The 25,380-nt window shown below is 38.3% G+C and overlaps 1 protein-coding gene across 1 annotated transcript in view; it reads right to left on the bottom strand.

The window, feature by feature from the left end:
- PIEZO2 (piezo type mechanosensitive ion channel component 2) overlaps positions 1-25,380 on the bottom strand; it is a 280,908-nt gene that overhangs the window by 56,193 nt on the left and 199,335 nt on the right. The window contains exons 14-25 of the mRNA XM_065752657.1: positions 24,499-24,622; positions 22,796-23,043; positions 21,956-22,104; positions 21,045-21,218; positions 15,571-15,785; positions 13,028-13,188; positions 11,924-12,100; positions 11,629-11,754; positions 9,011-9,211; positions 7,085-7,289; positions 6,830-6,931; positions 6,204-6,369 (exon numbers count right to left, since the gene is read on the bottom strand). Of these exons, the coding sequence (XP_065608729.1) occupies positions 6,204-6,369; positions 6,830-6,931; positions 7,085-7,289; positions 9,011-9,211; positions 11,629-11,754; positions 11,924-12,100; positions 13,028-13,188; positions 15,571-15,785; positions 21,045-21,218; positions 21,956-22,104; positions 22,796-23,043; positions 24,499-24,622 (2,048 nt within the window). The remainder of the gene's footprint in view (positions 1-6,203; positions 6,370-6,829; positions 6,932-7,084; positions 7,290-9,010; positions 9,212-11,628; positions 11,755-11,923; positions 12,101-13,027; positions 13,189-15,570; positions 15,786-21,044; positions 21,219-21,955; positions 22,105-22,795; positions 23,044-24,498; positions 24,623-25,380) is intronic.

A 25,380-nucleotide genomic window follows, 5' to 3' on the forward strand; every position in this document is an offset into this window, starting at 1 on the left:
CTGTACCCAATGACCTGTTTTATTTACTACGGTGTTATTAGTCTTATCATGATCACTTCAGTATTTTATTCACATTCCACAGGGATTACTTTTTAACTGCAATGCAATCCAGCCTCTTGCAAAAAGAGTGCTCCAGCTGTAGCTGATTTCCTAGTGAGCTCAATGACACGTTTGGCTGCGGCCAGCCCACTGTCCAGACATCTGCCTGCAAGCACCCCAAGGTATTGATGCTGCAGTTGATAATCCCTTTGAGGAAAGGTCTTCATCCTAAGGTCAGCACCTTGAAGTTCAAGGAAGAAACACTGAAGTTTAGAGAGAGCACTGATGAAACAATACAGTGCTATAGTAGTGACATAGCTCAATGCTTTCTCTTTCTGGAGAAGCTGTTGTTATGTCATATCACTGCTTTCCGCTAACAGCCACTTGTTTTGCTCTGAGGGGCTGTTTTGCTCTGAGGGGCTCACGACCTCCATATAACCCCAAGGCTCTTCCCACAGCCCTGTTCTCATGACCACCTACTCTCTCTTCTACAGGCATTTTATTCCTACACGTTTACATTTCTAGCTGCCTCTTCACCTCCGTTCCCCAGTTTCTTCCCTCCACTCCTTCCTACCTACGATTCCTTACATGCTTTACACATGATGGGAGTTTGAGTCACAGTGTTTCCCTTCAAATCCAAACATTTCTGATTTTTCACCAAGCCTCCACCCCCAAAGCTTTTCTTTGTAGCTCTATTTTGGTCTTCAGAAGTCAGGTTCAGTAATTCCCCCTATTCCAATAGATATGTTGAAGCTTCCAAAAATTAGCTCCCTTATTTCAGCAACTTCTATGAATTTATTGTTGTGAATGGATCCCACGAGACATAGTCCCTACTGTTCTTGTCAAACCTTCTCAGAGACCTGATATTCTCTTTCTCTTTCCAGTGAAGTCCATTCTTCATGATTCTATTTGCTTTAAAAATTCCCAAATCCTAAGCTGTGTTATTTAAGGCCATTTTATAAGCAACAAAATGTTTATTTGCTTTATACAAATATGATGGGAAGCCTGTAATGATGATTTGCAGATACTCTCTCACCAACTCAAGTTAGTACTGTGGTTCCAAGAACAGCATTGCAGCTGCCTTTGAGAGACTTCTTCTGACTCACCTGATGATGGCTCCCAAGGGGGACAGTTCAATGACTGACTGTTAATACTATTTCTGGTCTCAGGAGGCTAAAAGTAAATTACAATCCCAAATTATTTCCCCGTCAATGTCTAGGAGAACATCAGAAAACTGCTTGGGAAATTAAATGAGAATTTTCTGGCATTAGAGACTGTGGGAAAGGATTATCCTCAATGAAGCTGCTTTAAATTCTGTTTCATTTTAAGAGTTCCTACTACCATCCTTCATTTTTATTTCCGTTTCATAGCCCTTCAGTTGTACTCTCCCTTGAGGTTAAACATATATCCCCTGAGAAATCTGGGGGTGGAAAGACAAGAAAATTTCAAGAAACCTCTTCCATAGACTGTATTTATCATTGTTGTGCTCAAGTATTTCTCCAGAAATAAGAAAATCAAGTATTTGGAAATTTGACCTTTTCCTGCAACTGTTTATGTTGCAGTTAAAAGTTTTTTAGCCATGCCTACCAGAACAGAGACCAACTGGCATCTTCTTGAGGGAACAGACACACCAGAAGGGTGCTTCAGTCTGAAAGTGTGATTTGTTTTCCTTAGCAGTAAATATACATTGGGCTTCTCAGGAAGTAAATTAATACTAAGAAATATTTTTTGAAGCTTTGTAATTTATTCATAACCATGTTGTCTTCACTTATTTGGTTCTTTCTGACAGACTTTTGTATAAATGTCATTTTTCATTTCACTTGCTTGGAAAAGCTTTGAACCAGGCTGTTGCCCGAGTTACAAATATTTAGACCATTCTGAAATTTCTGAAACAAAGTGAAAGAAATGTTTTTAGACAAGACTCTTTATGCTTCAAATTGTCTTGGACAGAGGCCATATGCATACATTTCTGAGGTATATCTTTCAGTGGGCCCTCCAGAGCTTGAGAGCCCTTCTCTTGAAATATTTATAATCTCTAATGAAAGAATCAAAGTCACCTTAAGAGACTGTCCAGCCATTCTCTGGAGATTCTCTGAAGTAAATTAGGCATCTACGATTGCATATCAAAGTGCAATAGTTCACTATTAACACAGTGTAAAGTTTGGGAAAATATGCATTGTGAAGAAGGGGATATTAAAGGAAAGATTCTGTCAAGAAGATGAGAGCTAACTTGCAGTTCATACTATAAAGGAAGGTCTTATCCCCATCTACATGTTCTGCAAGCAAGTATGTTCCCATTGCAGTTTAAGCAAGCAGACGCTTCATACATCAACAAAATGTTACAGCTTATCTGCCCCTGCATCTACGAGAAAGGATATCACACACAGGAATTTCTTCTTTTTCTGTAATAAATGAGTTTTCTATACATTTGATGGAATTTTTAAACAACAACAAAAAAATAATCACTGTTCTGTTTCCTTCTTTGCCTTGTTCTTTTCATTTCTTATTCACACAACATAAAACTATCACATGAAATAGTTCAATAGATTTCTGTCCTTAGCTGGAAAAAGTATGAAGTAATCACAGGTTACTTGCTCAGCTCTCCACTTCAAATGTAATTTTTTTATTTTCTTGTGTTTTGTTTTTGTGACTGTTTTTATGTCTTTCACCAGTAATATAATTTACTCCTAAGCACAAGTTGCAGATTCCCTCTTAAATGGCTGCATAACATTAATAATGTATATACAAGTCTGTTTTCCCAGCACATGCCAACTGGTGTGTTAGAATGCATAAGAAGCCACGATGGGTTTCATGGAATCACTGAATTGTAGGGGTTGAAAGGGACCTGTACAGACCACCTAGTCTGATCCTACTGCAAAGCAGGCCCCCTACAGCAGGCTGTACAAGTAGGCGTCCAGGTGGGTCTTGAATATCTCCAGAGAAGGAGAATCCACCACCTCTCTAAGCAGCCTGTGCCAGTGCTCCGTCACCCTCACTGTATGCAAAATTCCTTTGCATATTCCTATGCTCAAGTTTATGGACTTTTCCACTTGTCTTGTGCCCACAGACTGCTGAAAAGAGGTTGGTCATGCACCTTTGACTCCCACACTTAAGATATTTATAAACATCAATAAGATCACCTCTGAATCTTCTTTTCTCAAGGCTGAACAGACCCAAGTTGCTCAGCTTTTCCTCGCAAGTGAGATGGTCCAGGACCTTTATCATCTTTGTGGCCCTCCACTGAACTCTTAAGAGGAGATTCCCAACTTTTTTGTACTGGGGAGCCCAGAACTGTATACAGTAGTCCAGGTGAGGCCTCACCAGGGCAGAGTAGAGGGGGAGGATAATCTCCCTTGACCTTCTGACCATGCTCCTTTTAATGCAGCCCAGGACCTCATTGCCCTTCTTGGCCTCCAGGGCACAGTACTGTCTCATGGCCATCCTGCTGTTCATCAGGACACTCAGGTCCTTCTCCACAGACTTCCTCTTGAGCAGGTCATCCCTCAACCAGTACCGCCGATACTTGTGGTTATTCCTTCCCAGGTGCAAGACTCCACAATTGCTTTTGTTAAACCTCATCTGGTTTCTTGCTGCCCAGCTCTCCAGTCTGTTCAGGTCTTACTGAATGGCAGCACAGCCTTCAGGTGTGTCAGCTACTCCTCCCAGCTTTGTATTATCAGCATACTTACTGAGGGTGGACACTATCCTCTCATCACGGTCATCGATATTTAGCAAGACTGGACCCTGCACCAACCCCTGGGGAACACCACTACTCACAGGTCTCCAACTGAACACTGCATCACCAATCACAACCCTCTGATCTCAGCCAGTCAGACACTTCTCAACACACTCATCTATCACACACTTTCTCAGCTTTGTTATCAGGATGTTGTGGGAGACAGTATCAAAAGCCTTGCTGAAATCAAGGTAGATGACATCCATTGCTCTTGCCCCATCTACCCAGCTGGTGTTGCTATCATAGAAGGCTACAAGGCTGGTCAAGCATGATTTTCCCTTGGAGAATCCATGCTGACTATTCCTGATGATCTTCTCTTGCAATTGCTTGGAGATGACATCTAGAACAAGCTGTTCCATCCCCTTTCCAGGGACAGAGGCACCTGGACCCCTACCTGTGCAACATGGTCTAGGGAGCCTGCTTTGGCAGGGGGGTTAAACTAGGTGATCTTTAGAGGTCCCTTCCAACCCCTAAAATTCTGTGATTCTGTGAGGCTGACTAGACTATATTTTCCTGGATCCTCCTTCTTGCTCTTTTTGAAGACTGGAGTGACATTGGCTATCCTCCAGTCTTCAGGCACCTCTCAAATTCAGCTTGATGCATACCATGCATATGAATCAAAAGACAGAACTTAAAGAATTGTGGAGAGGTAGCAGGCCAGTTCAGCTTGGACTTTGCTTTCCATTATAAACTTGACTTTGATTCCCATCCAAAAGCTTCAAAGAATATCTTTTGTGCTTCAAATGTTTCTTGGCCATTTGGGAATATCTTCTACTGATGACTAGAAATACCAGCTAGATTCCAGGGAACTTTGAAAAGATGCCAAAGGAGTCTGTTTAAGAAGCAATGATTTTCTTGCCTCTATTTCCTTTCTCAACGTAGTTTTCAAATATAGTCTCATTTCTAATGCAGCTTTTTTTCACAAGTTTTTTTCTAGATTAAGACGGGAAAATAAGATCTTCTGCCAGCAGCCACACCATCAGTGACGCTCTTTGTTAGTGACCAAGGTGATGAAGCACACCAGAGTACCTGATGCAACTGTTGAATTATCTTTTGTTAATGTGTACACCACTACAGTAGCAATAAGAAAAATTCAGCCAACCCTTCTACTCATTCCTCTCAACCAAGCCCTGTTTGGCAGATGTGTCTTGGAAAGCATCCCAACTCGATGGAGTATTTTGAAAGGAGGTTATGACCAAGTCCTATTTGGCAGATGTCTCTTGGAAAACATCCCCACTTGATGGCATATTTTGAAAAGAGGTTATGACTTCTTGCTCTGTTTATGTCAATGGGTCTAGAGCATGGGGTTTGCTGTGTAGACAGAGGGGAAAAAGTATTCACCCTACGCTCAGATGTGGCTATAAATCTCTTGGACAAGTTGAGTCAACTGAAAGTATTTCTACTGTCTTCTCTTTAAAGCTATTTCAAAATACATTTGGCAATCATCTCTAAAAGAAACAGAAGTATTATCTAACAGATCTTGAGAAGGAATTTTAGTGACAAAACTTCCTTGGTACCATAAAAGCAACCATATCAGCAATAGGCAGATTTTTTGCCAGAGAGTATTTAAACTTCTGTTATTCATTTCACACTCACACATCTGCTGATAACATGCATTTCAAAACAAGCACCTAATCTGACAAAATAGTAGCTAGCAAATTTTATTATTTCTGTATACCCTTTTAACACTGCATCAAACTTTCAGAGAGATCTTCAATTAATATTATGCCCAGCACAACTCAGAAGGGCTGAGCTAATCTGCTGAAGTGATCACACAAGAACCAGTCCATTGTTTGAAGACCAGCTGGAATAGACTCAGGTTCTGCCCACTCTTAATATTATTCACCTTCTTGAACACTCTTACATGCAATGTTGCCTTTCCAAGTCGCTTTTAAGGTTCTTATTACCCAGATAAAATAGAAAAAACTATTTTCTCCTTTTTAGTGTACTATTTTGATTATTCTTAGACAACAACTCAGCAAGATGTGACTGATAATTTTGTGGAATGAAACAAGTACGTGAGCAAGTTCAGACAATAATTTGCTCTTGCTAACTTGATTGTGTTTGGAGGGAAGCCACAGAATTGCTGAAGTTCACCACATGCTCTGCCCTACCAGGCATTCACGGAGGGAATACATGCTTTCAGGCAAATACATCACTGAATATCCCTTTGAAGAGCACTTAGAAAAATCTGCAGTACTAGGAGGGCTCTTGAGACTGTTTCCACCTATCTTTTTCTAAAGCAGAAGCTGATGAACCCAAAGCTAACAGTCTTCTGTCTCATACTGCAGGAAAAGGTATGTTTTGAGATGGGAACATGAGTATAAATTTCAAGTAAAACTGGAATTGGTGAGAATTATTTTCACACTAGAGAACCTTGTAAAAATGAAGCACTATAGTTTCCAAGTGTTAAAGATTCAGGTTTTACCGGCAGTGAATGAAGTCTGGAACAGGATTATGCTGGCTAAAAGATGCTGCATCAAGATTCATACAAATTTCCACATTGTCTCCAGCCATGATTCGCACAGCAGCTTTATTTTCATCCTCAAACGTTTGCCTTTGTAAGGATGCACACAACAGCAACATGAAATCATCTAGGATAAACCAGAGATTGCAAGGAAAAATCCAGTCATTAACTGAGGTGCAGGGAGTGGCAATGATACACAATAATATAGCTAGCTTATGAAAGCTAGACTTTTCTCATGCTTTGAAAACCCAAGACTTGTTTTCAATGCATTTAAGACCAATTTGACATTTTTAATATACTTGATTCCTCTCTTATAATCTTCTATGATTTTTATTGAAAAAAAAATAAATTACAAAAGGAAAATAATTCATAACTTTTGACACCAATGTATTGGAAAGAAAAATAGATGCAGAAATTACTAATCCATTGCTTTTTTATGCTACACAAAATGCCACAGTCCAATCTCCCACAGAATATGACATCTTGCTGCTGGAAAGTAAATAAAAGTCTGGCTTCAAATTACACTCTGCAGATGTTTTAAGCAAAAGACACGTAAACACTTTTCAACTATGTGGTAAAATACTTACAGACAAGGAAGACAGGGTTTGGTCTCACAATGAAGTCTGGAAAGTATAACCACTTTATGATATTTGAGTTGAAGTTGGCATTACCACTTCTCCATGGATAGTCTATATGACAGAAGTACATAAAAATGCAATCAGTACTTTACAACGATTACTTCATCCTTTTCTTCTGGATACTACTGAATAGTTATCATTTTTCCATCACTTTTCTTTAAAAGTGAGTAGCAGCAACTGTACATAAAAGGTAAGCACCCATACCTTTACAAGGAGCAGGTGGAATGCCAATACAAAGGAAATACTGGAATGTAATGATGCATGCCAGAAAACAGCAATACTTCGGCCAGATCTCTGCAATAGCTTTTCTTCTACGCCGGTACAATACAGCAATCAACCAGAAAGCATGAATCATGGCATAAAAATCCATCCGCTGACCAATTACATTAACTGATAGAAGAAAACAAGTCTGGAAAAGAAAGAAAGAAAAATAAGCAACGTTTGCAACCTAGGACTACTCATTTTCGCAAGGATAAACTAGTCTGAATTTTAATAATATGCTTGGACACACACTGGGGCTGATACAGAAACCTTTTGCCAGCCAACATGCTCCAGCACCAACCTCCCCCACTGTACTCCAACTCCCCAAATTTTCAATACTCTTCTGTGAGTGTCATCTACAAGAAAAAAGCACAGGTTTCCATTACGTGATATCTACATATATGAAATGGAAAGAGCACTGCCACAGTAGCTTATATGTGAAATGTTTAATTGTTGCCAAGTAAAGCACATATTACACAGCCATATATTTTGATAGCACTTACAGATGTGAGAAAGAAAAGCAGCCATTAAGAATAACAACAACTAAAGTGTATCCTCATGTGGGAACCAGACAAAAAGAAAAGGGATTTAGACAATGTAACTTCTTTTGGCTAAAGACAAACCTAGCCAATTGCTGTAAGGCAAGCTTAGTTCTTGTATCTTTTTAAGACTCTTTATCCCAAACTATTTCTATTCTTTGGCTCCACTTAAAGCAGATCCTTCATTCAGTGCCATGCAGCATGTTTTCATTCACAGTGATTCACTTATTCAGTGTACTTCACTATTCTGATCTTCTATCTCCTTAGATTAGGATGAGGTTAAATTTAAGTCCTGAAGGAAACAGATTTCTAATTAATTTTTACTTTCTTTCATTCCTAAGCCTCAGACTGGCCCTAAGCATGTTATTCTATTTATCAGGAGCAAGGGGGTGGTAATGTTTAATGCATAGGTCAAGAATATCCTTATGAATAGATTTGGGATGCATTAAAATAGTAGCTGCTTTTAGCAGATGGCCATCAAATATTTTGAAAAAAAGAAAAAAATTAATTCTACAGACAACTTTAAAAGTGTATTTCATGTGTCTGTGTGCACACAGAGGAAATGGGAAAACAGAAATGAAGCCATGTTATTTTTTATTTTTTTTAAATGCTTGTTCAGCAATAGCATACTTTCAAGCATTTCTGATGTTTTGCTGCCAGACTGGGTGAAGCAGTAAGAAGGAATACATTAGCTAAGTTTAAGCTTCATTTGCAAAATGGCTGCTAACAAGGCAGACAAACAGACCTACAAAATAAAACACCTACCAGATATTAAGGATTTGCCATGAATCTTCAGAAAAACCACTTCGTTCATTTATACACACCTTTTCTAATGTTCTGAGTGTTTCTTGTCTATTGTAAAGGTCTCTGGAAAAAGAACTTACAAATCTGCTGTACAAAGCAGCAATAACCTTTTCAGTTACTTGCTCCTGAAGATCATTAGCAATTATGGAAGACATGTTTGGGCAGCCAAAAAACTTTAAATGGAGAAAATGGCCTGCTACTCTCTGCTTCTTGCTCCCGCAGTTCCTACTTTTCTGTGCATTTGTTTATATGAGGGCATTCCTCAATTCCACCCCTTGTCCCACCTGTCGTAGGTGTAAGTTTAAGAAATAGCAAGCTAGGTCAATGAAAAACAAGTAACACAAGACAAGACATGAAAATAAAACCAAGTTGAAAATCTCTACTACAGAGAGGTAGCAGCTATTGCAAGGTCTGACATGAGTGATGACTAAGAGGCATCCTACACAGTTCAACTAGTCTTCAAAACTAACACAACCTAAAGGTTTTGAAAGACCATCTAAGAAAAAACAAATATATTACAATTTACCTCTAAACCAAACTTGTAGAAGAAGTAGTTTATGAAATACTTGACACAGTTTACCAATCCATCATCCAGATGTGCTCTCGTAATATCATGGAAAATAGTTTTAGTTACAGGTGCAGTAAGGTTATTTCTACATCTGTAGTACTCTTGATGACGGTAAATTGTAACTTCAAAAGCCAGAATAGCCAGCATCAGTAAGTTATTCTACAGGAGATACAATCAGAAGGATACTAAATAAAAAAACAAAACCACAAGAAGTTATAAAACTTTCTGATAAACATAAATCAGTGAATACTAAAATGGCTATTACCATTGAGAGCTTTTGCACTCCAAAAAGCATTAGAAGTTACTCTAACTTTGTATCAAAGTGAGGTTCCTATCACTTGCTGGATTTTGTACTTAAATTCAGAAGATGAGCCCTTAATTAAAAAAATACTATAATGATCACTAGTTGTAGAGAAGAATTTAGAATGCATTGACCTATCAATTATCCCTCTCATACTTCGTAGCTTCTCTGAAGGAGAAGGAGATACAAGCATCCACAAAGTCAGCTGCTGAAGTTCAGCTGGGAAGCACTTGCTTGCTAAAACCACAAGGACCTTCAATACTGCAAACACATCATGGATACTCTTTCAAATGAGAAATTGGTTTAGCTGCCAGTCTTCATTCAGTCAGAGCTCCTTCTGTTCCAATAACAGATTGACTGGAACTAAGTCTTCAGCTGCTCCAAGGTAAGTTTTCTATCTTATTAGGGTAACCTGCCTTGTGCTCAATGTAAGAGAAATACTAACTAGCTTTAAACGTTGCTTAAAATCCAGAGAAAGCCCCTCAAGGAAACCACAAGTACAGAAGAGGCAATCTCTGGATATCTATTCACAGAGAAATATTTGGGACACAACTGTCCTAAGACAGTTGCCACTAATACTTTCAATTTATTTGCTTGTTTGTTTGTTTTAAACAAGAATTTATTTCCATTTGCTCTCCCTGGGCTTCTCAGCCTTGGGATTAGATATACACAACTCACAATAGATAGGTTTCCCACTTTAATGCAGACCTCTCGAATGTATATTATTAAAGGGGGCATAACAGAAACACAGTGAGACTTGAAAGCTGGAGACTTCAGGTCTAGCTCTGGACAGAATTTCTCTACACATGATATTTTTTTCTTGCTAAGCCATTGAAGACCTTTCTAGAATAGTGTGTAATCACAAAGCATTATCTATTTATAGATGTAAAGCTCCTAGCATCAAGCCAGTAGGTAACTTCACCCTCCATGCAGAATTCTTGTCAGCCATTGATCTTCTTCTACAAATATACTCTTAATTGCTGGAAGTGCATGGCTAAGGGAGTGAGAGGAAGAGTGGCTGCACAGGGCATCTAGTGAGGACAGAGGAACCTACTACACTGACTGCACTTGGCTTGGGGCAATCCTAGATATGAATACAGTCTCAGAGAAGAACTCACTGGGAGGAGCCTTATGGAGAAGAACTTGGGGGTTCTGGTGGTTGAAAAGCTGGAAATGAACCAGCAGTGTGCTCTTATATACTAGAAAGCCAGCAGTATCCCAGGCTGCAACAAAAGAAGGGTGGTCAGCAGGGAGAAGGAGGAGATTGTCCCTCTCTGCTCTGCCCTTGTGAGGCAGATCTTAGATAGTGAAAGGAAAAGGGAGAATGAATTTAAACTGAAAGAGGAGTAGTTTAGGTTAGATGTTAGGAAGAAATTATTCACTGAGAGGGCTATGAGGCACTGGCACAGCTGCCTAGAGAAGCTGTGGGTGCACCATCCCTGGAGGAACTCAAGGCCACGTTTGATGGGGTCTTGGGCAGCTGAGCTGAGAAGGGTGGCAGCCCTGCCCACAGCACAGGATTGAGACTGGGTGGGCTTCGAGATGTCTTCCAACAAAGCCACTGTATGACTCTATGATTCAGACAAAATTCATGGAGGCAAGTCTCAGGGAGAAATGAGGAAGAAATCCACTGCTATTTCAAAGCCTGTTGCTGCTCAGTCAGCATATTTTGGTTGACTTTAAGCTGTGTATGCAAGACCTCAGAGAGTCCTCAAATTAAGATGTGACAGGCAAAGTTTCCCCTGGGAAATGATACATTTTTATTGTAGTGTTTTTTTTTTTTTTTTAATCAAGATAAAAATAATAAAATATTGCTCATATGCATTAGCTAAAAAGAAAAAATACCTAACGTCTGAATGAATTATTACCTTAACTCATTTCTAAACTGTGGCTATAAGGAATAAGCACTTAAAAAAATTAACAGCTCATAGCATACACTGTTACTTGAGGCAATTACTCCAGTTAGACCCATCAGTCCTTTGGTAACTGAAAGCTATGGACCTCTTCATTACTCTGAGCTCTTAAATATTACATTTCTTGGAGTGCATTTAACAGACAGTAGAGTCAGAAAGCCACAACTTCTATATGCAGATTATCTTAATCCAGAACCCCATCTGGTAATGTCCTATGTAACAGAAACACATTTCTGCTGTTTCTTCCTCTCTGTAATTCCCTATTGTCAGTGGCTGTTATTAATTTTTGTGTGCGCGTGGCATATAATATATTTCACAGACAAATAAGAAAATCTCTCAATACAGATTATTAAAGGAGTTACCCTTAAGTACAAAAGTAGGGGGTAAGACTTTCTCAGTCCAACCCATTCTGCAGGATCAACTGGACCACTGTAGAGGACTGACGTTTTGAGCTCTTCTAAATCGACTTTTGTTTCATTCTCTCTAGGCTAAAAAGAGAACAAAATGGTTTATTAAAAATCTGCTTAAGGCTGCTTGGAGCTGGAATGATAACAACAATATAACAGGAGAACTGTAATTTTCAATACTTGAAATGCTTCAATTTGCTCTTCTTCATTGAAGAAAGCAGCAAACTTTTTAATGTACATTTGTACTCACCAATGTACAGTTACTGGAAAAAGTGCTGGGATCAATAGATGTGAGCTGGTACAACATTTTGCAGACAATAATCACACATGTCCAAACAGTGCAGATACTTGATGCCAATGGGCGAAACTGAGCATATGGCAAAGCAAGAGCCCAAGCAATTAAAAACACAAAGTTAAACAGAGACACCTGAAAACACAAAAACATGGTGGAGAGAAATTACATGAAGTAATGAGAGAACTGAGAAAGTCTGTCTTTTTCCATAGTAATTAAAATAAAATAATTCAAAACAAAGGGACATAGAGAAAATGAGAAAAATCCTGGAAAAATCACATTTACAACAATATTCACAATAACGCAGACACGATGTGGTAAGTGAAGAAGGGAAAAATTAATATTTTAGCAAGAACATGATCTCACACAGAGTATGAATACTCTCAGACCCACAACACTGCATACTCATCCCAAAAACAACAGAAGTCAAGTAAAAGGGACCAAACATTGATCCCACTTCAGTATAAATGAAACAAAGATGATACAGATCCGTGTGTATGTAGAACTCACCTTCAAACAGCTGATATTTTTTTCCCCCAAAGATGTGAGAAAAAGGAATTTGATTTTGTTACTTAAGGACTTGGGTCCTACTACTTTGTTCAGTAAATGGCTATGTCAGGTGGAGAATTCATACTGCCCACCCAAAGCACAGCTAATGGTGTTACTTCTTTGTTTCTTAAGATGCAATTCCATGTTGCTGTTTCTTCAGCTTGAGATCTGATTTAAGTAATTTTCCTAGTTGCTCCTTCCCAATCTTCTACACCCTCCATCCCTAGCTGATGGCCAGATACTGCTTGTGTAAAGTGAGTACTTCTTTTGAATCCAAAGTACTAAACTAAACCTTATTATCTGGGAGAAAAAAGGGAGGACTGAGAATATCTGAGCAGTAAGACTATTACTGTAAGATGCAAGACTGAGGCAGGTCCCCAGCAGCTGATAAGCCCAGTTGAATGTCATAGCTTCAGTGAGGTCTCACATGGTGTCTCCTTATGTTTATGTCACCATGCAGCAGATGTTAAGCCTTCACCACAGCTAAGATTTTGACAGTGGGTTTTTACTTGCCTCTTTCACTGTGACCCAGATGATGTAAGAGGAGACAATTTTGATGATATGCAGCTCCAAAAGCCACCACACAAAGACTTGCATCTTATGAAAGTACTCCAGGAATTTCAAAAACAGCACTGTAAGGCGGTCGATCACCAGATGCCACTTGTTTCTTAGGTCTGCAGAGATTTACAAGCAGAAACATTTGAAGGAGAAAAACAGAAGATCTTTGTGAAAAAGAATACTTCACCAGGGAACAACAAGTTTTCTACTTCTGCTCTTCTAGAGTAAGACTCTAATCTCTTTAATGAGATTAAAGGTATGGTTTGGTGGTTAATTAAGACAAAACATGGCTGAGATCCACTCAGCTATGGTGCTTTCTGATCTGACGCACATTAACTTCCCTATTTAAAAAAAGTTGGTGGTGCCTGGCTACAAAACTGTTCCATCAGCCTCACACCTACTAGCATAAAAAGTCTTCACACTGTATTAGAGACTTCAGAAGCATTTTGTAAATTAGGAATGATTTTGCACACTATGAGAACACTCTTGCAACAAATATCAGGATGAGAAACATTTCAAAATGGTTCCAAAATATCTCCATCTAATATGTTAAAAATGCAGAGGAGTTAGCAGCTTCTGTATGTGATTATTTCAATTTATGTTTGTATACAAAGCAAACCAACACAGTTATTCTGTACATAATTGTGTGAAAAAGCACACGTTGCTTGTGGAAAACCTGACTTTTGGAATACCTGAAAAGCAAATTGCAAATTTTTATTAATCTTCTCTTTTTTTTTTCCCAAGCACAACTAATGAAAATACTGAGTGATGTACACTGCATGATTATGTAATTAAACATTACAAATTAAGCAAGCAATAGAGCTCTAAATTGACATGTTTGTTCTTATGAGCATGATGAATTTATCTTAGGAAAGTATTTGTAGAATTAGAATTACATAATTCTTGATGTTCTCTCTCATACGTTCATTGCATTTATTTTAATTTGTAGTGTTACTACTACATAAAAGTACATCCAGACAGTGCCAGTGAAGTGGAATAGGGCAGGTAAAGTCCTGTAGTGAGATCTGTCTATCATGCTGAGGCACACTGGGCACAGACCTGATTCTACTCGTGGAAAAATCATATAACAAAGTCTGTACACATGAACATATTAAAATAATTATAAAATTCACCCACACAGCGATTTAAAACGATGTAACTCTTTGGTAGAAATAAATGCATGTGCAGCTTAAAGATTGATCACACACTGGCAAGCTGCATCTCATGTTATTGCCAAGCCTCACACTCTGCAGTGTAGAGGGCGCCCCAAGGAGAAAGCTGCAGCTCCCACTTCCCTGCTTGCATGTGACTGTACAGGGTAACCTTTTGCAGTTGGCCTCCATCTTCAACCCTTCCAGCATGTGGGGATGGCCAGGGTGCAACAAACTCATCAGTCCTTGGAAACTACATGACAGCTAGCCAAGAAAGGTTTCCATGTCCCGTGAACATCTCTGTGTGGGAAGATGTCCCAGCCAGGAAAGAGAAATAGATGCATTAGATTCATTTCTTTTCTGAAAGAGTGGTCAGGCACTGGAATGGCCTGCCTAGGGAGGTGGTTGAGGCACCATCCCTAGCGCTGTTCAAGAAGCGTTTAGATGAGGTGCTAAAGGACTTAATTTAGTAGTTGGGTAGAGATAGTGATAGGAGGATGGTTGGACTAGATGATCTTATAGGTCCTTTCCAACCTTATGAACTTATGAACTTATGCAGCTGAGCTCCATTAGGGCAGCTAAGCTGAATAAAATGACATTTTGCTTTGACAAAGACCCTGTCTCTATATATTACATTCCTATAAAAATTGACACAAATAACTATGTGGTAAGGTGATTTTCAGACAGTACAGCTTCCTTGGGTGTTAAATGCCTCTCCCTGGTTTTCACTCATGGCTCATATTCCTAGTAGAGTTATGGAAATAATTCATGCTAAGAGTTCATGCTAGCACTATCAGTGATGACAACATCAGCATTACCAATGTCTGCCCTTAAGTGTTTTTATGTTCATCTGGCATCAATTACACATTCCATATTCAGAAGTGAAAAACATGACACTAATGTGCACATGAATTATGAAGCAAAGCCATTTGGAACTTCTAAATTGTCTTGAAAGGATATGGTGTCAGAGATTAAAAATGTATTTCTGTTATCTTTTTTCTAAAGAGATTTCACTCTAAAGGAGATCTCAACGTTTGTGGTAACTATTAACCCAGTCCAGAACATCTAGAAGAACTTTATCCTGAAAGAAGGGCATTTTTGTTTTCATTCTCTCAGAATCCTACACAAAAAGTCTGATTTTTCCCTAGAACATACTGCAGCCTGTTGAATAATTGACAAGAAGCCATCTGCTCATTCTATGTAAAATTCTATGTAAGAATGTAAGATTCTATGTAAAATCAGAAGAAAAAGGTGATAAATGAAGTGAGCAGGGATGGCCAAGCATGAATGATCTGCTACCACAGTTATCTAAGGCTAAAGACAAAATCTGTAAACCATGGAGCTTACCTGTAGTTTCTTCTTCCTCTGACTCATCATCTGCATCATCATCTTCCTCTTCTTCTTCTTTTCCTTTTTCAGTCCTCCCTTTCCCTCCCTCCCCATCTGGCTCTTCCATTCTTTTCTCACCAGCCTCTTTCAGCATTTTATCCTCTTCCTTTTCACTGCTGGCTGTTAAATTCATCATAGTTATGTCAGGAAGGCTTCCATCTTGATGTACCAGTCTGTTGGTAAAGAATAACGTTTCAGCAAATTGAGCAGTAATGACATTGTAGTCTTGTTCTTTTTCAAGATGTATAATTAGAAAAAAACAAACTGTTCATGGAAAATGCCTTAGAAGTGGAAAAGTTAATGATTCTGGTACTTTCTCCAAACACACACTGCAAATTGAGTTGGAATATATTAGTAATTACTTTTCACTCAGATACTAAAGGTTAGTTAGTTATGAGTGGTACTGACACTTAAACTTGACATTTTCCCCACTGGAGAAAATGGTCAGAGTTTAAGATGTAGAAGCATGAAATGACATTGTTTAAGAGTAAACATTTCATGACTTCACAGGGGACTTACTCATTTTGGTGGTTTGGTAATTTTTTCTTGAGGCTGCTCAAAATAATTGGAACAGAAAGAAAAAGGGAGATGAGAACAGAGGGGTTACAGAAGAAGGTAATCGATAAATATGTCATGCTACACCACAAGTAATAAAGCATTCTCGTAGTCCATCTGCAGAACTTTCTGATGCCAAGAGCATGCCATCATGACATTCACAGGGCGCTTCTATAAAGAAATATGAAGCTGAAGCACAGATGGAAAGGGAACAACCTATTTACACCAGTGCTAAACATGGCCAACATTGGCCAATGACATTCATAATGCAGCTGAATCATTACAAGTATCTGGTGGATTACTGTAAAGACATTTTCACCTTCTTCCAATTGAAAGATTGAAGAGGTCTAAGGGAATCCAAGGAATTTGCAAGTATTCTTCCAGCTGTAGTTTATGAACAAATAGAAGCAAAAAAATTCCTTGGCTTTGGCTTTGGCTTCAGTATATTTTATCATGTCTTTCTTTGCTACAGATATTCATTCTCTCTTATACATCTTGGAGTTTTTCTTAGATTTATAACTCTTATGCTAAGTCTATTAGTAATTTTCTGAGTACAAAATCAGTATACAATTGATTTAACATAGAAATTGTATTTCTCTAACACCATGGTGCAACTCTTCCAAGATTTACGCGGCATTTCTTCTACCTTTTCTAATAGAAGAGACATCATCTAATGGTTTCAGATGGAAGTCTTGAGTTTCTATATGTGATGTGTTTTTTTTTTTTTTTTTTGGTTGGTTGGTTTTGTTTGTTTTGGGGTTTTTTTTTGCTTGTTTTTCCTCTATTTGTGTTGCTGGGACTCACGTCCTGTATTTGCATAAAATCTATTTTTCCTAGTTCCCTCATTCTATGCACTTTTCAGCATTTACTGCCATAGTCACTTTGAACAGAACTTGCAATAAAATCACTCTTCAGTAAGTGTGTATTTATATGATAAGGTCACTTAATGTTTAGCTGTTGAAATTGCTATATTCAGCATATTTTAAAACACCTGTTAGACTATTTCTGGATAACAGCAAGTTTAATATTTTACGCTATTACCTCAGGGCTACATGATGTGAAATTCTGGCATATTACCACACATATAAAAATTCTGCCAATTGTAACTAGGGTTTTGACAGTTCAAGAAACTGAAATCTAGATTTATCCATCTGATCATTAAAAAAGTAAGAGAACTTAACTTAGCAGTTAATGAGAAAGTCAAACAAGCAAAAGTATATTTACATTATTTGTGAGGTGTAATTTCTTTATGTTGGAGATTTCAGTAGCTCAAATGAGAGATAAGCCATAGAGATTTGACTAAGCAATGCTGAAGAAGTAACAACAAACTGATAGCCAAAAAGAAGAAAATATAGCTTTAGAGGCTTAATGAAACAGTTAAGCATGAAAAATTCTTACTGATTAAATACATCCATGACAACGATTACAAAAATTCCTGAGCATGACCTAGGCTATCAACCTGAGAGTCCATTAATCCGAAAATCTTTTATTCTCAACAATATATTCAGCTACAGAAAATATAACCAATTTACTTTGTATTAATAAATTTAATTAATAAATAAGGTAATGCATATAAAAGGAGATCCAAATCTCAATAAAAGGAATAAAAACTAATATTTCCTAAAATGATATAGTCTATCTTTGCATACTTATCTAAAACTCTAATGACGTACCAACAGGAGGGTAATATTTAAAGAAGAGAAAATGAATTCTCAGTTCAGTTTCAATGAAATGGATATCTCCAACTAATACTAATCAACAGAGCTAATTTTAAAGGCAATATCCAATGAAATGAAAGTATTCCTGTAACTAGACCAATTTTGCACTCGTACAATTGCATGGTAATGAAATATCTTCCCAACTGACTGTTGTGACGGAAATATCTACATTCACACTGGTGTAAATCAAGGTCTCACTAACTTACCTCAGTGTAAATCAGGAATAAACTCAGTAATCTTACAAGATTTTGTATGGGAAGACTAATCCTTCTCTAATTCATATAACCCCTGTTTGTATCCAGAAGGTGATGGGGTTATAAAGGTGGGTACATGCAATATATACCTCATGAAGCTTTGGTAGGAGCTTAATTTCCCGTATGTCAATCAGTGACATCAGTACACAGAAGCACAGGACATGCTCAGGAGATCTAAGGCTAGATAAATAGCCCTAGCTACTATTATAGAGTTACTCGAAATCTTTCTTCCTAAGCCTCGTTTATTCTTAGTGTTGTTATTCTTAGCTTTAGGCATCAAAGCAGTTTCACTCTGAAAGTTTGCCTTTGCAGCCATATCAGTGTCCACTCCACACCTCCCTGATCCTAGCACACTGCATCTCCTCAGAACTGTCTTGCTGTGGGTTGGCTGGCAGCTCAATGGGTTGTGGCTGATCCTTATGACCATCAACAGGTCCATCCCTCAGCCTTGCTCTTCCAGCTCCCCACCCAGTCCATTTTCCTAGCCAGGTCCCTCTGCTCCCAGCTTTCCAGCTTCCACTGATCCTCCAGCCCTCACCACTACCAACACTTCTTGCCACAAGGTCTTCCTCAGACTAGCGATACTGTATAAATCCTTCCATTCTCAAAGCTGATTATACTAAAGACCACATTTACTCCAGCCAAGTATTTTGAAAGATATCTCCTTTATGGAACTGTTTTCATTATGCCATTTATAGGATAACTATGATAACAACATGAACTCTTATAGTTTGGATTCTGTAGTGCCCAACTTGGTCTACAAATTAACAGCCATAGCATGCGGTGGTTTCAGCAAATTGGATGTATGTGAGTACAGACTAATATTTTTTCCTGAAAATTAATGCATTTTGCACATTTAATTAACTTGACCCTAAGAATCCTTTTCTGAAGTGTTTGTGAGCTGGACAGAGATGTGCTTTTCTGTGTGAGTTTGAATGCGTGCACATGCAGGCATGCACCATTCCATGCAAAGACAAAGGGTAGGTAAACGAGCTTCCTCAAACAAGTCTATTGCCTGCAGCCAATTTCAGATAGCACCAATTGATCCTGCATTGAGACATGGGCAAAGTTTAAGAGAAGAATCCCGACTGGGAGATGAACTCACAACATACAAATATGGAGGAGAAATGTATTAGTTGCTTTGTCAGCTTTAGAAGACTACAATACCCGAACAATATTCTCTTCCTGTTTGCTTCACAGTACGGTGCAGCAAGAACATATTTTTTGAGGGCAATTAAGAAGTAACAAACAAGGCACAGTATATCTTTTTTAAAGGAAAGGAAAGTTTTAAGTACCCACCTATTTATTATTAGATAAACACGACCATTGACTTTGGCATGGCTATGAGGTGGGAGATGAAAACACAGGAATGCATGAGATGACAGTGGGAAATGAATTAGAAAGAGAGAAAAGGAAACTGTTAAATAGGAATGAACACACTTTCCTGTTTACCAAGAGACACACTGTCATAACAGCACACAATTTGAAAGTTTAATGCATGCCATGCAGTGAAAAGTCTAGGAAGACTGTAAATATAATACTCTGTTATTTAGATTATATGTTGCTTCAGTTAGAACTGAGGGCACTTTTCATAGACCCCCAAAATATGAGGACAGCCTCTACTGCTTCATCTCAAGAAAGCCACAAATAATTCAGCACACTTTTAAAAACAGATGTTTTGCTTCTGTTTATTTCCATTAACTATTTATTTTTCTTAGAAGGTGATTCTAATGGAGCATCATACCATAGAAATTAAGCTGCCTAATCACCTTTATCTACACTACATTGCAATTCATAAAGTTCATTTTCTTTAGTTTTCATGCATATTAGATTTGCAAGTAGTGGTTTCACAGGCAGGAAGTGTAGTACAATGAAGCCATCTAAATCCTGGGGCCCTCTGAGGTTTTTTTTTTTTCCCATTGTATGCCTATTGGATCACTATTGATGGGAGCTGGAAGATCTTTCTATAAAAGTCAGCACAGTGCAAAATGTTTAGGCTACAATAGAGCTTGTGCCGCTACCTCACACTATCACACATTATCCCAAATATAGCCCAGGAAAAGCTTCTGATTGAGCCTTATTCATACAAGTGCAGATGAGTTGCAGATCACTGGACAGGTAAACACTTTGAAAATTGTGTCTAAATGAATTGCCCTTTGAAAGAATTAAAGAGGAGGTGTTACATACAGTTTACTTTGAAACCATTTCTTTCTCTTGTACTCCTGGAGTAGGATCCTAGGACTTACTATTATTATTATTTTATATTGGGGAAAATTTAAGAATTAGACAGTAAAATTCTGAAGAAAGTGAGGTCCCAGTATCATGAGAAAAACTCAAGTGAAATTCTTGATGAGAATGCTAAGTATCTTTGAGCATAGTCTCACTACTTTAGTCAAGGGCCAGGACTCTGAAGAGTGATCACGGGCTAGGGATATTTCCATTTATGAAGTTCAAAGTTATAAAAACACCTGATTGTCCAGTGTGGACGTGGTATTTGCCAAAGATCTCCATTTGGCCTTCAAAAAGGACAGTAAAAACCTGAAGGGATCCAAATTAAAAGCCATATTTTCTATATACTGACAGGACTTACAAAAAGGCACAAATAGCAATTAATGATCTATTTCCCACTAAAGGTTAAAATCAACAAGTATAGTATCAGTATATTTGAAAACGTACCTCCAAATGAAAAATCTTTGACAAGTGGGGTATGACAGATACTTTGGTTGTGGCTTACTTAGTGAGGCACTGGTTGCTAAGGGATGCTTATTTTTTTTCTCCTTTCTTTTTAAGTCTGGTAGTTACAACAAAAGCAAATGACGTCTAATGAAAAGTGAACATTACAAAACAGTCAAAAATAGCATTTTCATACAGATAATGAATAAGTCAATTTACTTAGTTTCTTTACCTGTAAATAGTATTGTCCTGTTTGCTGGTTACAGCTTTTAAATCGGTGAGCTGAAGGAAACGGTCGTGGAAATAGTGAAGGTGTAAGATACACGCCAGTAGGAAGGAGGTGGGGATAAAGATGCGAGTGAATAGCTCAGCCACAGAAAATCTTTTTAAACCAAGGTCTGCGAGTCTGGAAAAAAAAGTAAGCCACTATGTCATCTATTCACACCAAAATCTCCTTGTCATGAGACATTCCTGCAAGTCATTTAATAATAACTGAGGAAATAAAGGCTGGTAATTGTTGAATGCTTTTAGATCTTTAAATTCTTCTAAAGAAGAAAGTTTTTCAATGAAAATGTTTTGCATTTCACTTTAGCAATTGTAGAAAGATACTGTAAATGTACATAACCAAATTAATCAGTCCTGCCACAATTCTCTTTACAGGAACCAGAAAGATTGTCTCTGACTGAAAAGTCTGCATCAGAAGTCCACTCATACTGTATATAATTTCTGACAAACTATTGAGGAACTCCTCACACACCATAAGGAGGAAGAAGCCCAGCCTTTCCTCACTAGCCAGAGTACTGATTCATCTTCACCATCTCTCTCCAGGCATCCTGCTAATCTGTCCTGTCTCTCCCTGGATCTTCTATCATCAAAGATGTAGTGAGAAGTACAGGCACTGTACTGTGAACACTAGGAAAACCTTGGCAGCAGACAGGGGAAAATATGACTCCCTGAGCCCTTCTCGTGCCCTTTTTCTTCTTTTTTTGCTACTCCAATAAATCAATGGCTTTAGAGCAGAGTGCTTAGTCATCTATGTCTGAGGATGGTCTCACGATGTTTTTCACTACAAAAAGGAAGAGTGCTCTCAGAACATACCAAAAACAAAAGTCTAATGGAAAAAAATGAAATGAAAACACTTACTTGTTTTCATCCAAGCCTGTCATGTTCTTCCACAACCCAGGGAATGACTCAAACTGGTATGTATAGATGAAGATAAGTACCAACATTGTGTAAACAACAACTGACATCCAGAAGTACTTCAGAATCCTTCTCCACCATTCATAGTGCACCTGAAAATCACATACTGAGGAATTTAAAAGAAGCTCAAGGCAAAGGCACTGATAAAAATACTGACAAAGCCAGTCTTTGAAAAGTCTTTGGAAACAAAGACTAAGAAACACTACTCTTCCTTGTTGGCCTCAAGTAAATAGCAGACAGATATTTGTGATTTAAGTTTTATATTTAAGTTGTTAGTCTGGGTATATATGCAACTAAGTACAGAAGTTCTGAGTAAAAATATCTGCTGGGACACATCCACAAACATAGAGCCAAGGACAGATACAGTCATTCAACTTTGTCACCATTAGGTGATGAAGGTGCAAAAGGAAAGAGATTTCATGCTTCATGGGTGTGGAAGCTGCGTGAATCAACCATCACAAAAATTGGTGATTATGTGGGATGTGAACAGGTCCAAAACCTTCCCATAAAGTTTCCACAGCGCTCAGTGATGTGCAGCTGAGTCTTACAGAATAGGTGGGTCAGATGCATTACCTAATAGCACCTAATTTATGTGCACTTTGCCTGTCACTATTACCAAAGTCAAAGGAGAATCAACTCTTCAAATAATCTTATCACTATTATGCCAGATTCTAACAAAAGAACAAATACACATATAATAAAAACATCCAAGCTGCTTTACTAGAAAGTTTAAAGTATCACCACATTAAAGATCAAACTTCAGTTCCTACAATTGTCACTTACCTGATAAAGGGCCACACAGAACAGGAACAGTACCATATAGATGATTTTGTACATGACAATTCTACCCTCAAAGCTGACAAAGAAGAACATGCCTCCACAGACGTAAATCCAGTACTTGATGAACATAGCCATCACCAGCTTCCCTAGAACTTTCATAATATCCTGTTCATCCTCATCATCATCCTCCTGTTCCTCCTCCTGTTCCTCCTCTTCTTCTGCCACTTCTCCCTCTTGCAAATCTCCCTCTTCTGCAAATACAGAGTCGCATTTGATCTCTATTTTAGGGACCGTAGTAAGAATTGAAATGGATGGAAAGTAGATCCTCTAAACACAACACAGAAATGTATACACAATATTCACAACAGACTGTATTTGTGAATTACCATCAAGCCTCCAAGTAAAGGAAAGCATTTAAACATCGTATGAGTCCCAGCCTGCTCCTAGAGGCATACGGTATAGTGCTCTACACAAAGACGCCACTCTTCACTTTGTATGATATGCAGGCAGCTGTAGTGGAAAGTTAGAGCCTAAGGACTGTATAATGGGTATCAGTCAAAACACTACCCATAGCAGAAACCCAAGCAAAAGACCTTTTAAACTGGAAAACAAAGAAACCACTAGCACCACCAGAAAACCTCTCTTCTTGAGTTTAAAGGGATAAATGTCCTTAAGAGAACACTGCAGCTTCCTCCAAAAAACCACAAGTAAGAGAAAGTATTAACATAAAACCGAACAAGCTTAAAAAATATAAGTGCTGCACTAACGTTTTTTTTTTAGTTTAGGGTTTTTTTGTTGTTGTTTTGTTTTTTTTCCAAAGAAACTAACACTTTTCTTGCTACTTTTACTGTATCTAAATGACTGCAGAAAAGACATACTGCTTTTGCCTTGTGAAGGGGTCAGCATTTCCCAGTTACTCAGCCTGGGATGCTTGAGGAGGGCAGGGTAGTGCTCCCCCATAAGCAGGCATACATAAACAACAAAAATACATCCTTATTCTCTCATTGAAATCTGCAGTTTAATTCTGATTTTGCACAAGTTTTTATGCACAATCTCAGCTCACAAGGAATTTAGCAATTGCCTTTTACTATGTAAACTTTTGTCTTCCTGTGGTTAATTGATTTTTCCTGTGTAAACTTTTATCCTCCTGTGGTTAAACTCATACAACAATTTGTCTGCTAGTTTGAGTTTGGGATACAGCAATAAACTGATTCTTGGAAAGTTCCTTAGCATTTTTCAAATGAGACATTTCATTTACCTTTCATATTTTGCAGTTCAAAAAAAAAAAGAAAAAAGACAATTCTCATTTGATTTTATGAAGTTGAAAACTGTTTAATTTTTGTATCTGCAGAGAGATAGTTAAACATATAAAATCTTGCTTAGCTAGTAACAGGTATCCATACAAACATGAAAAAGAATTTCTTTACTGTGAGGGTGACAGAGCACTGGAAAAGGTTGCTGAGTGAGATGGTGGATTCTCCTTCTACGGAGATACTCAAGAATCATCTGGACACCTGACTGCATGACTGCCTGTAGGGTACCTGCTTTAACAAGGGGGTTGGACTTGATGATCTCCAGAGGTCCATTCCAACTCCTAAGATTCTGTGATTCTATGATCGTTCTAATTGATTTCTGCATTAAGAAACACAGTAACTGTGAACTTCTACTATGGCTGAAGGACTCCAATACAATGGATGTTGCTTTACCTTTTTCTTCACCTTCTTCACTTCCAACTTTGACCTCAGATAAGGTAGCTTCTTTTAGCTGAAGTGCTTTCTGTTCAGTGAGGTGTTGCCTAAGCAGTAGCCAGAAAGTAATCGTGAAAAGAATCTGCAAACAAAAATCAAAACAAAAACAACAGGCTAATTGTATAACCTATATTCTGCTAATGTTAGAATTAGTTAATGTTCTGTTAATGTCCTGTATGTTAATTCATGCCATACAGGAAACAAGCAGCACAGGAAATAGAGAAGAGTGTGCAGCTGCATGGCTGTGATCTTCTGGGGATCACAGAGACATGGTGGAATGGTTTATATGACTGCAGTGCTGCAATGGAAGGCTCTTCACAAAGGACATGTTAGGATACTGAGGAAGTGCATGAGAGAAGAACTGGAATGTATGGGACTCCACCTGGGGATGGGCAATGAGCCAGAAAACCTGGGAGAAATACAGACACTGTCTGAGCACACAGAGACATTTTTAGGAAAGTAAATGCTGACCTGGAGTTGAGTGAAGGCACGTGAAAAGGAATGTGAAGAGCTTCTATAAACATGTAAGTAGCAAAAGAAGATTAAGTGAAAGGGCACAATGCTGAACAATAGACAGGTTGCCAGAGATGTGGGATCTCCTCCTTAAAGATCTTAAAAAGTCACTTGGATGCGGGCCTGCTCTGAGTGGCCCTGACGGATCAAGGGGTGCACCAGAGGGCTTCAGAGGGCTCTGCCCACATCAACCTTTTTGTAATTTTGAAATTTACGAAGAGCAATACATTCAGCACAGAAAAACTACACATCTTCCATTGGTTCCTTGTTTGTGGCCAAATCCTCATATATGCACAATAGCTTCCCTTCTTAACAGTATTTGATTGT

Source organism: Cyrtonyx montezumae, unplaced genomic scaffold, assembly GCF_038088225.1.
Source record: "Cyrtonyx montezumae isolate F1298 unplaced genomic scaffold, pur_monq_1.0 scaffold_8, whole genome shotgun sequence".
NCBI classification, from domain to species: Eukaryota; Metazoa; Chordata; class Aves; order Galliformes; family Odontophoridae; genus Cyrtonyx; species Cyrtonyx montezumae.